Consider the following 14,132-nt stretch of genomic DNA (forward strand, 5'->3'; position numbering starts at 1 on the left):
TAGGTCCGAACAGTTTTAAACATTAAGGGGCAGATCCTCAAAGAAATTACGCCGGCGTATCTGTTGATACGCCGCGTAATTTCAAATTTTGCGCGTCGTATCTTTGTTTTGGTATCCACCAAACAAGATACAACGGCATCTGTGTTAGATCGGACAGGCGTACGCCGTCGGATCTAAGATGCAATTTTCCGGCGGCCGCTGGGTGGCGTTCACATCGTAATCCGCGTCGAGTATGCAAATTAGCTTTTTTAGACGATCCACGAACGTACGAGCGGCCGTCGCATTCTTTTAGGTCGTTTCCGTTCGGGTTTTTCCGGCGTATAGTTAAAACTGCTATCTGGTGGCGTACTCAATCTTAAGTATGGCCGTCGTTCCCGCATATAATTTTGAAAAATTTACGTTGTTTGCGTAAGTCATCCGTGAATGGGGCTGGACGCCATTTACGTTCACGACGAAAACAATGACGTCCTTGCGACGTCATTTGTAGCAATGCACCCTGGGAGTTTTGACGGACGGGGCATGCGCAGTTCGTTCGGCGCGGTACGCACTTCATTTAAATGAAACACGCCCCCTACTCGCCGCATTTGAATTCCGCGCCCTTACGCCGCGAGAAATACACTACGCCGCCGTAACTTACGGTGCAAATTCTTTCAGGATTCAAACATTTGCAAAGTAAGTTACAGCGGCATAGCGTATCTCACATACGCTGCGCCCATGCAAATGTATGAGGATCTGCCCCAAAATAGTTTCAGTTTAGGAGTCTTCAGTCATTACAGATTGTACTCTCTATGTGGGGTGATCCCAGAACTTATTAAAAATTCTAGATAATGTATTTATGAGGCACTTTCCAGTCTCACTGTACAGTAAAGGACTGAGCAATTACTTGCATTTCAAGCTTCGGGTCAGCTCATAAACCCCAATGGCTGGGGGGATGCACCTAATACAACTGTATACATTCCTGAAAGAGGACCTATACTTCCAAGAAAAGGAAGCCAACCCCCGTCAACCAGAAGGCGGTCTTCACACACTGAGGAAGTTGCAACACTTCTAGATTTATAGGGGATAGGCAAGGTGACCTGAGAAAGAGAAGAAAGAAAGAAAGAGAAGAAAAGAAGAGTTGAAGAGCAGAGTTGAGGGGAAAAGTAGAGTATGACCCCGCACGCCGAGTCCCATCAATCTGAATCCATCTTAGTCGGGTATGGATCGAGGATCTCCAGTCAGGTATTTGACCCATGGATTCCAAACTTTCTCCAACATCTGCATTTTATTTTTAATTTTTTTTAATGAGGCCTCCTGGGCTATAGAGTGCCATTTGTCCAACTTAATAGACTCCTGGAGGTCTACCTCCCATTTTTCCACATAACCCTGCTTGATAGAGGTATTATTCAAAATAGTATAGATTTCTGAAATATGGCATCAAATTTGATCAAATTTCTGACACAAATATTCCATGGAGGTCATGGTTGTTATATCGGAATTTCGTGATAAGGTTTTTTTAAAAATGTGTTATCTGAGTATAACATAAAAACTCTGAAGTTGGCATTTGATGTTTCTCATCCTTTTCAATACCCCCTGTGATCACATAAATCAGCTATTTGCAAAAAGCCCTTATTGGACCACCAGTCGGAAATTTTTACTTGAAGTGATTCCTTACAGTAAATGTGGTTTTCCTTCGGGAAAGTCCCTTTGCTCTAAATTAAAATGTTAAACACAAGCAAAATTTTGAAGTACTTTCAAATGACATTCGTCAAGCCATTGAATGTACTGAGAATTTTCGTAGGAATGTTTGTATGGAAATCTACTAGTATATGGCCATCTCTTAAGACGTATCCAGCTCACTCCTCTACTGTACACTCATGTTGGTAATTGTCCTTTTTTCCCAAGTGACCACCCAGGCTATGAAGGAAGCAATACAGATACTAATGACTGTAAAACTCCCAATACCTTGTTGAAAGCCCCCAAGCTGCTTACCTGTACCTCGGCTGTCTATGCTTGTCCACAACATACCACTTAACTTCTAGAGGCCTGAAGCTAGGAGATTCCCTCCATCACCTCCATTCAGATTCAGTATGCTTATCCATAGATTTCATCTGAATTCCAACACATTGTGTGTGATTACCCATCCCGTTGTGTTCCGTTCGAGCAATGATTCATACAATGCAGAGCCTATATAGACCTCTCCCCAATGACGTCCTTGTATTTTACAGCTGAAACTGAGAATTGCTTTCAAATTGATCTGTAAGCAGATGTAAAAAGACACAAGCTAATGCAGATGTATTCGTTAGTATACTGTTAAGGGGCCATTTACATTTGTGCAGTCAGTTAATGCACAGGTGTTAACATCATATTAAAGCAAATACCTCTCTATAAGCCACCCCCCTGTCAGCCCACCCTTCTCTGTAAGCCATCCCCCTCTGTCAGCAACCCCCTTTCTATCAGCCTCCCTCTCTGTCAGCCCCCTGTCTGTCAGCAACCCCCGTCAGCCCCCTGTCTGTCAGCAACCCCCGTCAGCCCCCTGTCTGTCAGCAACCCCGTCAGCCCCCTCTCTGTCAGCAACCCCCCTGTCAGCCCCCTCTCTGTCAGCAACCCCCCTCCATCAGCCCCCTTCTCTGTCAGCAACACACCCCTGTCAGCCCGCCCCTCTCTGTCAGCCCACCCTTCTCTGTAAGCCACTCCCCTCTGTCAGCAACGCCCCTCTCTGTCAACAACCCCCCTGTCAGCTCCTTTCTCTGTCAGCCACCCCCCTGTCACCATCCACTGCCCTACTGACACTGTCCACTGCCCTACTGACACCATCCACTGCTCTACTGACACTGTCCACTGCCCTACTGACACCATCCACTGCTCTACTGACACCGTCCTCTGCTCTACTGACACCGTCCACTGCCCTACTGACACCATCCACTGCTCTACTGACACCGTCCTCTGCTCTACTGAAACCGTCCTCTGCTCTACTGACACCGTCCACTGCCCTACCGACACCGTCCACTGCCCTACTGACACCATCCACTGCCCTACTGACACCGTCCACTGCTCTACTGACACCGTCCACTGCCCTACCGACACCGTCCACTGCTCTACTGACACCATCCACTGCTCTACTGACACCGTCCACTGCCCTACTGACACCGTCCACTGCTCTACTGACACCGTCCACTGCTCTACTGACACCATCCACTGCTCTACTGACACCGTCCACTGCCCTACTGACACCGCCCACTGCTCTACTGACACCATCCACTGCCCTACTGACACTGTCCACTGCTCTACTGACACCGTCCACTGCTCTACTGACACCGTCCACTGCCCTACTGACACCGTCCACTGCCCTACTGATGGTTTTTATTTTTTGTGCTATAAACAACAAAAAAAGACAATTTAAAATATATATATATATATATATATATATATATATATATATATATATATATATATATATATATATATTACTTTTTGCTGTAGTAAAAAAACGAATTTCTTCATCAGTTTAGGCCAATATGTATTCTTCTACATATTTTTGGTACCAAAAAAAAAACACAATTAGCATACATGGTTAGTTTGTGCAAAAGACATTGTGGCCGCCGGCAATGCACAGGTCCCTTTATACTCCTTATATATATCCTTATATAGGATGCATTAAGGTGAAAAAACATTTACCTTTACAACCCCTTTAAGCATCGGAAGCGTGCGGCACAATGACGTCACAGCATGGGCTCGGCAGGTCCGGCACTGTACTGTTTAGGATATATTCACATTCACAAGTGGTGGTACAGAATTTACTACCACTTTAAAGCGGTATTAATATATCGCAGCTTACCAATGCTTAGATGTGGTGGCTGCATTTGTTTTTTGTTCTTGGGCTTTTTGCCCTCTGTTTTCACCTGGTGATCTGGCCAGTAACACACCTCCTGTGTTAGAGTGCCTCTACTCTGGATGAAGGAACAACAGAGATGCCTTTGTACATCAAGATTGTCAGTCTGGGGGAGGGTAGTGTTAGATATACTAGCGGATTTGAATACACTAACAACTTGAAGCCAAACTCCAGCTAATATTTTATAAGAAATTACAGAAAACATATTTTTTGTCCTTTTGGGATAAAAGTTTTACATCAATAAATAAAAGCTGATCATTGTAAGCACCCGTCAGGGTTAAATGGTTTGTCTCATCCCTGCAAATGCAAGAGAGTGTTTCTGTTGAAAAACAGACTTACTGGCTGAATCACCAGATGAAGATCAAAAATAGAAAGAAAATGGGTAAGCTACAATATAATGTTTGTTTTTTGGTTTAATACTGGGGGAGCTAGTGGGGGGCATTAAAGTGGTTGTAAAGTAAAAAAAAAAAAAAAAGTTGCTAAAAAAAACACATGTGGTCTGCTCTCTCCCCAGCCCCCCTTATAATTACCTGAGCCAGATCTCGATCCAGCTATGTGCCTGAGAGTAGTGGTTCTCTCAGCTCTCTCTCTCCTCATTGGCTGAGAGACAGCCAATGGCTTTCACTGCTGTCAATCACAGCCAGTGAGGAGAGGCAGGGGGTGGGACCAAGCTGGACACACAGTATACCTCCCAACTTTCCCAAATGGGAATGAGGGACACATATTAGGAAAATGATGCAGGTATAGGACACACCCCCTGCCACACCCCCTCTTAAAGGAGAATTGTACAACAAATTGGTTAAACCAGTGATTCTCAACTCCTGCCCTCAGGACCCACTAACAGGCCAGATTTTAAGTATTACCTTAGGGAGATGCAAACTAGAATACTGCAATCACTGAGTAGCAAATGATATCAGCTGTGATGTATTTCAGTTATCTTGCAAACCTGGCCTGTTAGTGAGTTCTGAGGACAGGAGTTGAGAACAACTGGGTTAAACCCATAAATGCATTTTTTTTACCACTACTATTCCTTTATATTGGCTTTTGGAATTTACAAATCCAGCAATTTAGAAATTGGATGAAAGGTTTAGCAGTTTTAGAGTGGGCTCCGATGGGGACTCTGATGTATGGGGGGGCTCCGATGGGGACCATGATTTAAACAGGGGACTTCGATGGGGACCCTGATGTAAGCAAGGGGCTGTAATGGGGACCCTGATGTATGGGGGGACTCTGATTGGGACCCTGATGTATGGGGGGCTCTGATTGGGACCCTGATGTATGGGGGGCTCCGATGGGGACCATAATGTAAACAGGGGACTTCGATGGGGACCCTGATATAAGCGGAGGGCTCTGATGGGAACCCTGATGTATGGGGGTGCTAGATGGGGACCCTGATATATAGGGGGACACCGGTGGGGACCCTGATGTATGGGGGGGCTCCAATGGGGACCATGATGTAAACAGGGCACGTTGATGGGGACCCTGATGTAAACGGGGGGCTCTGATGGGGACCCTGATGTATGGGTGGGACTCCGATGGGGACCCTGATGTATGGGGGGCTCCTATGGGGACCCAGATGTGTGAGGGGGGCTCCGATGGGGACCCTGATGTATGGAGGAACTCTGATGGGGACCCTGATGTATGGGTGGGACTCCGATGGGGACCCTGATGTATGGAGGAACTCTGATGGGGACCCTGATGTATGGGGGTGCTAGATGGGGACCCTGATATATAGGGGGACACCGGTGGGGACCCTGATGTATGGGGGGGCTCCAATGGGGACCATGATGTAAACAGGGCACGTTGATGGGGACCCTGATGTAAACGGGGGGCTCTGATGGGGACCCTGATGTATGGGTGGGACTCCGATGGGGACCCTGATGTATGGGGGGCTCCTATGGGGACCCAGATGTGTGAGGGGGGCTCCGATGGGGACCCTGATGTATGGAGGAACTCTGATGGGGACCCTGATGTATGGGTGGGACTCCGATGGGGACCCTGATGTATGGAGGAACTCTGATGGGGACCCTGATGTATGGGGGGCTCCTATGGGGACCCAGATGTGTGAGGGGGGCTCCGATGGGGACCCTGATGAGGAGAGGCAGAAAGTGGGGCCAAGCTGGACGCACAGCATACCTCCCAACTTTCCCAAATGGGAATGAGGGACACCTATTAGGAAAAGGATGTAGGTATAGGACACACCCCCTGCCATGCCCCCTCCCCCCCTTAAAGGAGAATTGTATAAAAAAAAGTTTAGTTAAACCAACAAGTGCTCTTTTTTTTTTTTTTAAATGCAGCAAATTATAAATTGGATGAAAGGTTTAGAACTTTTGATAAATAAAAAGTGCATTTTCTATACAACTATATAGATCAGACTAAAATAAGGGACAAATCAGGAGGAAAGAGGGACAGAGGGACTTTGTTCCAAATCAGGGACAGTTGGGAACAGAGGCATATCTAGTGAAAATGGCGCCTATGGCAAGCACTGAAACTGCGCCCCTGTCAAAACATTTGAAAACTTTCAGATAACCAGGGACAGAGAGGGACACAGTGCGACGAGGACAGAGAGGCACACTGGGGACCACTGGCGGCTGGTGCTGAAAATTTTGGGGGGGGGGGGGCGCAAACAAACTGAAACAAAAAAAACAATTGCAGCCACTGTGCCAATCAAACGCAGCCACTGTGCCATTAATGGACAGTCATCGGCCGTCATGGGGGCACCTGTCACTCCCCTCCCCAGGCCAAGTAGCAATATTAGCAATTGCTGTGCCGGCGCCGCGCTTCAGCAGGCCGGGCCGCGATGCCGGGAGCTACATTAGTGCGGGAGGCGGCCACAGGAGGACAGGTGGTTTTTTTTTCCATGCGGGGGGTAGCATTTTGTCGCCCCCCTCCCCATGGCATTTGCCATGGCTGCCATACCCTAGATACGCCACTGGTTGGGAGGTATGAACACAGAGAGCGAGAACACGAGGCTTGCTATGGGGGGCACTCAGTAGAGGGGAGGGGACAGAAGCACAGAAGAGGGACCCGAGAAGAGGAGGATCTGGGCTGCTCTGAACAAAACCATTACACAGAGCAGGTAAATATAACAGTTTTGCTATTAAAAAAAAAAAAAAATTCATAGGTTTACAATCACTTTAAAAACACAGCTCGGTCATGTTTTATTTTTTTGTGTTTTTTACCACCTTACAATCGCAAATCTATAAACAAGGGCCCGGATTCAGAGAGCAATTGCGCCTGTGTAACCATAGTTACGCAGCGCAATTGCTGACTTGCTCCGGCGTTACGAATGCTCCTGATTCAGGGACATCGTAACGCCGACTGCAGCCTAAAATCTGCGTGGCATAAGGCTCTTATGCCACGCAGATTTTAGGCTGCATTCTTGCGATGACCGCTAGGGGGCGCTCCCATTGTGCTCAGTGTATAGTATGCAAATTGCATACTAACACCGATTCACAATGTTGCGCGGGCCCTGCGTACGCAAGTTACGTCGTTTCCGTACGGCTGCCCCTTCTAATAGTAGGGGCAGCCAATGCTAAAGTATACCCTCCGTTCCCGCGTCGTGAAATTAGAATTTCACGTCGTTTGCGTAAGTGATTCGTGAATGGCGCTGGACGCCATTCACGTTCACTTTGAAGCAAATGACGTCCTTGCGACGTCATTTGCCGCAATGCACGTCGGGAAAGTTTCCCGATGGCGCATGCGCTTTACGATTGGCGCGGGAACGCGCCTAATTTAAATGATTCCCGCCCCCTGCGGGATCATTTAAATTGCGCGCGCTTACGCCGGGCAATTTTGCCGGTGCACCCTCGCAATTTACGGAGCTACTGCTCCGTGAATCGAGGGCAGCGGTGCAAATTTGCGGGGGCGCAGGGCAAAATCGTTGCCCTGTGCCTCCGTAATTTATGCGCAAATCTTACTGAATCCGGGCCAAGGTGAGGAGGTAACATATCACCTCCTCAACGCCTGTCTAATGCCCTTTATTCAGCGATTTACCGTGGATCACTTTTCAATCCCTTTCTGTATTATGCGCTGTATATACTATCGCTTTGCTTTATCCATTTCCCCCTATTTTATATTGCGCACATGTTTTTATAGCTGGCGGTGAAATGCAATTTCTTTTTTTCCTCTCAGCTTGCCCCTACAAAGCACATTGACAGTCTGTGCTGGAGCATGTTAAAAGTAAAGGGTTATTGGCTAAGTGTGAGAGAAGTGTGTGTTGAGGGAGGGGTGGGGGGAGTGCGGTGGTGGTGCTGCTGATTCTGTAGCCTCCTCCTGCACTCAGGGCTGGGATTTGTGAGTGAAACATGATGAAACCGTCCTCTGGACAAATGAAATGAGCCTGTCAACTTCTCCAGGTGGGATTACTTGGAGCTAATAGACTTCGCTCCCACAGCACTCCCAGCACAAGATCTGAAAGCCAGGAAACAGGCGACTGCCCAGCTTGGGGTGCAGTGGAGCCTCTGCACTATGATTCTGCACAGTGTCCTGCACTTATATCAGGTAGGAAGGGGGGTGACACCTTTTTTTGGAACACAGCGTACTTTTGATTTTAGTAGCACGCTTTTTTTTATCCCCGTCAAATATCTTTTTATTTAAAAAACTTTTTTTTTTTTGGTTGCAAACATATAATAGTACATTTAAGTGCAATAGCCAAAAATGTACCTTGAATGAAAGAAAGATGCTGCGAATAAGCAAAAAGTAGCGCGCTTTTTTTTTTATTTTTTTTTTTTATTTGTTTATTTTTTATGTTCGCTTTTATATATATATAATTTTAATTTTTTTGGCTCAGAAGCTGACATGGGTTTTAATTTTCCCAGATTGACCTGTTTTCTTTCTTCTACAGGTAACATATTGTATCACCTTTCTATTTGGAATACAAGTTTGCTTTGGATTTACGGCAAATCGATTGAAAAGGTCGGAATCGGAATGGGATGAAGGGATCGCATCCAGTAAGTCAATAATTACTTGTCCCATATTATTGGGTTGAATTTTTTTTATTTTTTTTTTTTATTTTTTTTTTTGGTTTTGACTAATATTGTTGCTGCATTGTATAGACTTGTTAGTTCACACGTGAGTATATATTAGAATGTTTTTTTTTGGGGGGGGGGGGGTTTGTGCATTTAAAGCGTATTGTTTGGGTTTTTTTAAGTGCCAGGCATTGTTGTTTTGGCCAATGAAAAGCCGGATCACCTGTGATAACTTGTAATTTTATTATTATTATTATTATTATTATTATTATTATTCAGGATGTATATAGCTCTTATAGATAAGAGCTTGGGTGTGAAAAAGCACCAAAAAATGCTTCAGTCAAGCTTTTTTTTTTTTCCCGGTGTATGGGGACAGAAACGGTGCGCCCCCCCCAAAAAAAAACCCCAAGTCCTTTTTGCACAATAGGTGAAACAGCGCTCAGGTGTGAATAGGCACCCCTGAAGATATCAGACTTCTTGTTGAATGTTGTCATGCTATGGGAAATGAGCGCTATTGAATATCATGGGAACGGGTGCTATTGAATATACAGTAATGGGAATGAGCGTTGTTGAATATCGTGGGAACGGGCGCTGTTGAATATACAGTAATGGAAATGTGCGCTGTTGAATATCGTGGGAATGGGTGCTGTTGAATATCGTGGGAACAGGCGCTGTTGAATATCGTGGGAGCGGGCGCTGTTGAATATCGTTGCAGAGGGCGCTGTTGAATATCGTGGGAGCGGGCGCTGTTGAATATCGTGGGAACGGGCGCTGTTGAATATTGTGGGAACGGGCGCTGTTGAATATCATGGGAACGGGCGCTGTTGAATATTGTGGGAACGGGTTGCTGTTAATTATTGTGGGAACGGGTTGCTGTTGAATATTGTGGGAACAGGCGCTGTTGAATATTGTGGGAACGGGCGCTGTTGAATATCGTGGGAACGGGCGCTGTTGAATATCGTGGGAACGGGCGCTGTTGAATATTGTGGGAACGGGCGCTGTTGAATATTGTGGGAACGGGCGCTGTTGAATATCGTGGGAATGGGCGCTGTTGAATATCGTGGGAATGGGCGCTGTTGAATATCGTGGGAACGGGCGCTGTTGAATATCGTGGGAACGGGCGCTGTTGAATATCGTGGGAACGGGCGCTGTTGAATATCGTGGGAACGGGCGCTGTTGAATATCGTGGGAATGGGCGCTGTTGAATATACAGTAATGGGAATGAGCGCTGTTGAATATACAGTAATGGGAACGGGCGCTGTTGAATATTGTGGGAACGGGCGCTGTTGAATATTGTGGGAACGGGCGCTGTTGAATATTGTGGGAACGGGCACTGTTGAATATTGTGGGAACGGGCGCTGTTGAATATTGTGGGAACGGGCGCTGTTGAATATCGTGGGATTTTTCAGGTTGCACTTTAGGAAACAATCAGATGAGAAAAGGCGCTTGGCGTTTTTTTGTACAGTTGTTTTATGTGATTCACATCCAAAGTCGCCAGTTGTGATTAGGAAATGCGTTCACTCTTCTTCCCCCTATTTATTTTCTTTTTAATGCCTGTTGTTTATTGTATGTTGTTTGGCTGTTGTCCTTTTCATGTTCCGTCGCTTCTTGTATTTTCCGAGTCCTTTAAATGTGACTATATAAGAGAGTTCCAAGTCTGTATATGTGGATTAGTGTGATATGAAGTAGGTGTAAACCCTGACTGGGTGACATTTAGTTTGCTAAAGCATTGTGCAAAATAAGCAATTGACATTTTTCTTCCTATTAGCAAATCTCACTTTTTCTTTTTTCCCTTTTTTTGTATCTCGATGCCGCACATGTATGTAGATATGAAGTGGATGCAGAGAGGCTGCAGCAGATCAGCAGCACTGATGCAGAAAAGCATTAATAGGGGGGAAAATACAGCAACTGTTTGATGCACAATGCTTTTGCAAATATCATCCAGTTAGTTTACATCTATGGTAGGAGTCCCCAAATTATGGCCCAAGGACCACATCCGGCTAGGCACAAGATTATATCAGACCTGTAACTAGAGTGGTCAGTGGTGCATCCTCAAGGATTAAGGGCAGCAGAGGCTGCCTATGGTCTCTGCTTCATGCCTTTATGGGCTCTAATGGGGCACCCTGATGTAAGGGATGGGGGGCTCTGATGGGGACCCTGATGTAAGGGACGGGGGGGGCTCCGATGGGCACCCTGATGTAAGGGACGGGGGGCTCCGATGGGCACCCTGATGTAAGGGACGGGGGGCTCCGATGGGGACCCTGATGTAAGGGACGGGGGGCTCCGATGGGGACCCTGATGTAAGTGACGGGGGGCTCCGATGGGGACCCTGATGTAAGGGACAGGGGGCTCCGATGGGGACACTGATGTAAGGGATGGGGGGGGGCTCTGATGGGGACCCTGATGTAAGGGACGGGGGGCTCTGATGGGGGACCCTGATGTAAGGGACGGGGGGGGCTCTGATGGGGGACCCTGATGTAAGGGACGGGGGGGCTCTGATGGGGGACCCTGATGTAAGGGACGGGGGGGCTCTGATGGGGGACCCTGATGTAAGGGACGGGGGGGCTCTGATGGGGGACCCTGATGTAATGGACGGGGGGGGGCTCTGATGTGGGGACCCTGATGTAAGGGACGGGGGGCTCTGATGGGGACCCTGATGTAAGAGACGGGGGGGCTCTGATGGGGGACCCTGATGTAAGGGACGGGGGGGCTCTGATGGGGACCCTGATGTAAGGGACAGGGGGGGCTCTGATGGGGACCCTGATGTAAGGGACAGGGGGGGCTCTGATGGGGACCCTGATGTAAAGGGTGGGGGGGACTTCAATAGGAACCCTGATGTAAAGGGTAAACTCTGTTGGGGATTTTATTTTGGCCCACAAATATTGGTAAAATAAACCTTGTAATAAAAAGTTTGGGACTCTACAGCATCTGCATATTCTGGGCAGGCACCCTAATGCTGACAGATTGGCATAGCTGTATACGGTGTTGACTGCAGACAAAGTGACAACGCAAAAGCATGGTTAGGTGACAAGTAGAGAGCGTCGTCCCCCCTACAACAGGCGGTGCCTGAACAAAGATTTTAATGGCAGGGTCATCAGATTTTTTTTTTTTTTTTTAAAGCTTGAAAATTCTGTTTAGCATTTAAGGTATTCGTATTTTGTTTTTGTAAGAGAAGTGTGAAAGATGACAGCTGACTTTTGGGTCAGGCATTCTGAATGGTACCCCAACATGCTAAACCAGAGCACCCCCACCCCCCCAATGCAGGATAATGCATTGTAGTGATTGATGTGCTTTGTGAGTTGCTGTGATGGGGAAAAAATAGTGCAGGTCCAATTTACAAAGTCTGTTAGCAGCCAATTTAAATGAATGAGCTGCTCTAAAGCAACACAGGCTTAGTGGGGAAACCTGCACTATTGTTTCCCCATTGTATTGAGTACTGATCCACTATGTGCAAGGTGAGCATGTTGGCATCTTGAGTCGCTGACGTATCTCAGACTGACTTCTCTCACACTACACTCTTGTGGAATAAAAATTGCAGATTATAAACCTCCCAATACAGGCAAACTTTATAGTGTACAATATTACTACTAGCGTACAAAGCTACTACTATAGTGTATGATATGCCCAATGCTACTACTACAATGTGCAATGCTGCAACTACTGCTACAGTGCACAATGCTGCAACTACTACTATAATGTGCAATGCTGCAACTAGTGCTACAGTGCACAATGCTACTACTACTTCAATGTAAAATGCTGCTACTTCTATAGTGTAGAATGCTACTACTATAATATAAAATTATGCTGCTACTAATGGCTTACAATTCTACTACTATAATGTGCAATGCTACTACTACAGTGTAGAATGTTGCTGCTACTATGATATTGTACAATGTTACTACTTGTGTACAATTCTACAACTACTTGATAGGTAGATTCAGTAAGAGTTATCAGTAGATAAGTCGACCTAACTCAGAATCTATGCGACTTATGTTTAAGCGTATGCTCAAACAGAGTTACGCTTAAACACATCTAAGATACGTCGGCTTGCGCCGTTCTATCTTAGATTGCAATATTTCGGATGGCCGCCAGGTGGCGCTTCCATTGCGGTCGGCGTAGAATATGTAAATGAGGAGATACGCCGATTCACGAACGTACGCCCGGCCGACGCAGTACTTTTACGCCGTATACGTAAGAGGCTGCGTAAAGTTAGAGCTAGGCTCTATTGCAGTGGTCTCCAAACTGCGGCCCTTTGCTTGCCTTTATCCGGCCCTTGGGGCATTATCCCTCCCACTGATACAAGACACTATTCTGCCATCTGACACCGACAATGGAGCACCATTTCTCCCACTGACACAACTAATAGAGCACTATTCCTCCCTATGATACCAGCAATGGGGCACTATTCCTCCCCCTAATATCAGATGTTTACTAACAATGATGCCAGGAAAATTTCCACTCCCGCTGGCCAAAGTCCGGCCCTCCAAGAGTCTGAAGGACAATAAACCGGCCCTTTGTTTAGAATGTTTGGAGACCCCTGCTCTATTGGAATAGTAATGTCAAGTATGGCCGCCGTTCCCGCGTCGAAATTCGAATTTTTTACGTCGTTTGCGTAAGTCGTTCGTGAATCGGGATTTACGTCGTTTACGTCCACGTCAAAATCAATAGGCCCATGCGGCGTACTTGGCCGCAATGCACACTGGGAAATGTAGGCGTCCGGCGCATGCGCAGTAAAAAAAACGTAAAAAACGTGAGGTCAAGCGCCATTAACATAAAACACGCCCCCCTCAAACACATTTGAATTAGGCGCCCTTACGCCCGCCGATTCAGGCTGCACCGACGTAACTTAGCAGGCAAGTACATTGTGAATCATGTACTTGCCTCGCTAACTTACGGCGGCGTAGCTTAAATGCCTTAAGCTACACCGCCGCAAAGTTACGCGAACGTACCTGAATCTACCTAATAGTGTACAATGCTGCTGCTACGACTATATTATACAATGTTGTTATTACTACTACTACTACTACACAATGCTGATGATGCTACTACTTTGTTTAATACAATTACCATAGTGTACAATGCTGCTTCTACTTCTATAGTGTACAATGCTGCTGCTACTACTATATTATACAATGTTGTTGTTATTACTACTACTACACAATGCTGATGATGCTACTACTCTGTTTAATACTACTACCATAGTGTACAATGCTGCTGCTGCTTCTACTACTATAGTGTACAAAGCTACTGCTATATTATACAATACTAGTGTACAATGCTGCTGCTTCTAC

The 14,132-nt window shown here is 46.4% G+C and overlaps 1 protein-coding gene across 9 annotated transcripts in view; it reads left to right on the forward strand.

Moving 5' to 3' along the window:
• Positions 1 to 14,132, forward strand: part of ENPP2 (ectonucleotide pyrophosphatase/phosphodiesterase 2) — a 205,368-nt gene that overhangs the window by 41,106 nt on the left and 150,130 nt on the right. For 6 of the 9 annotated variants that reach the window (XM_040354893.1, XM_040354895.1, XM_040354897.1 and 3 more), the window contains exons 1-2: positions 8,140 to 8,374; positions 8,718 to 8,823. In XM_040354893.1, coding sequence (XP_040210827.1) covers positions 8,342 to 8,374; positions 8,718 to 8,823 — 139 coding nt within the window. In that variant the 5' untranslated portion in view covers positions 8,140 to 8,341. Of the gene's footprint in view, positions 1 to 8,139; positions 8,375 to 8,717; positions 8,824 to 14,132 lie in introns of those variants that run through there. The other 3 variants (XM_040354900.1, XM_040354901.1, XM_040354894.1) reach the window with 2 other exon arrangements.

The sequence above is a fragment of the Rana temporaria genome, chromosome 5 (assembly GCF_905171775.1).
Source record: "Rana temporaria chromosome 5, aRanTem1.1, whole genome shotgun sequence".
NCBI lineage: Eukaryota > Metazoa > Chordata > Amphibia > Anura > Ranidae > Rana > Rana temporaria.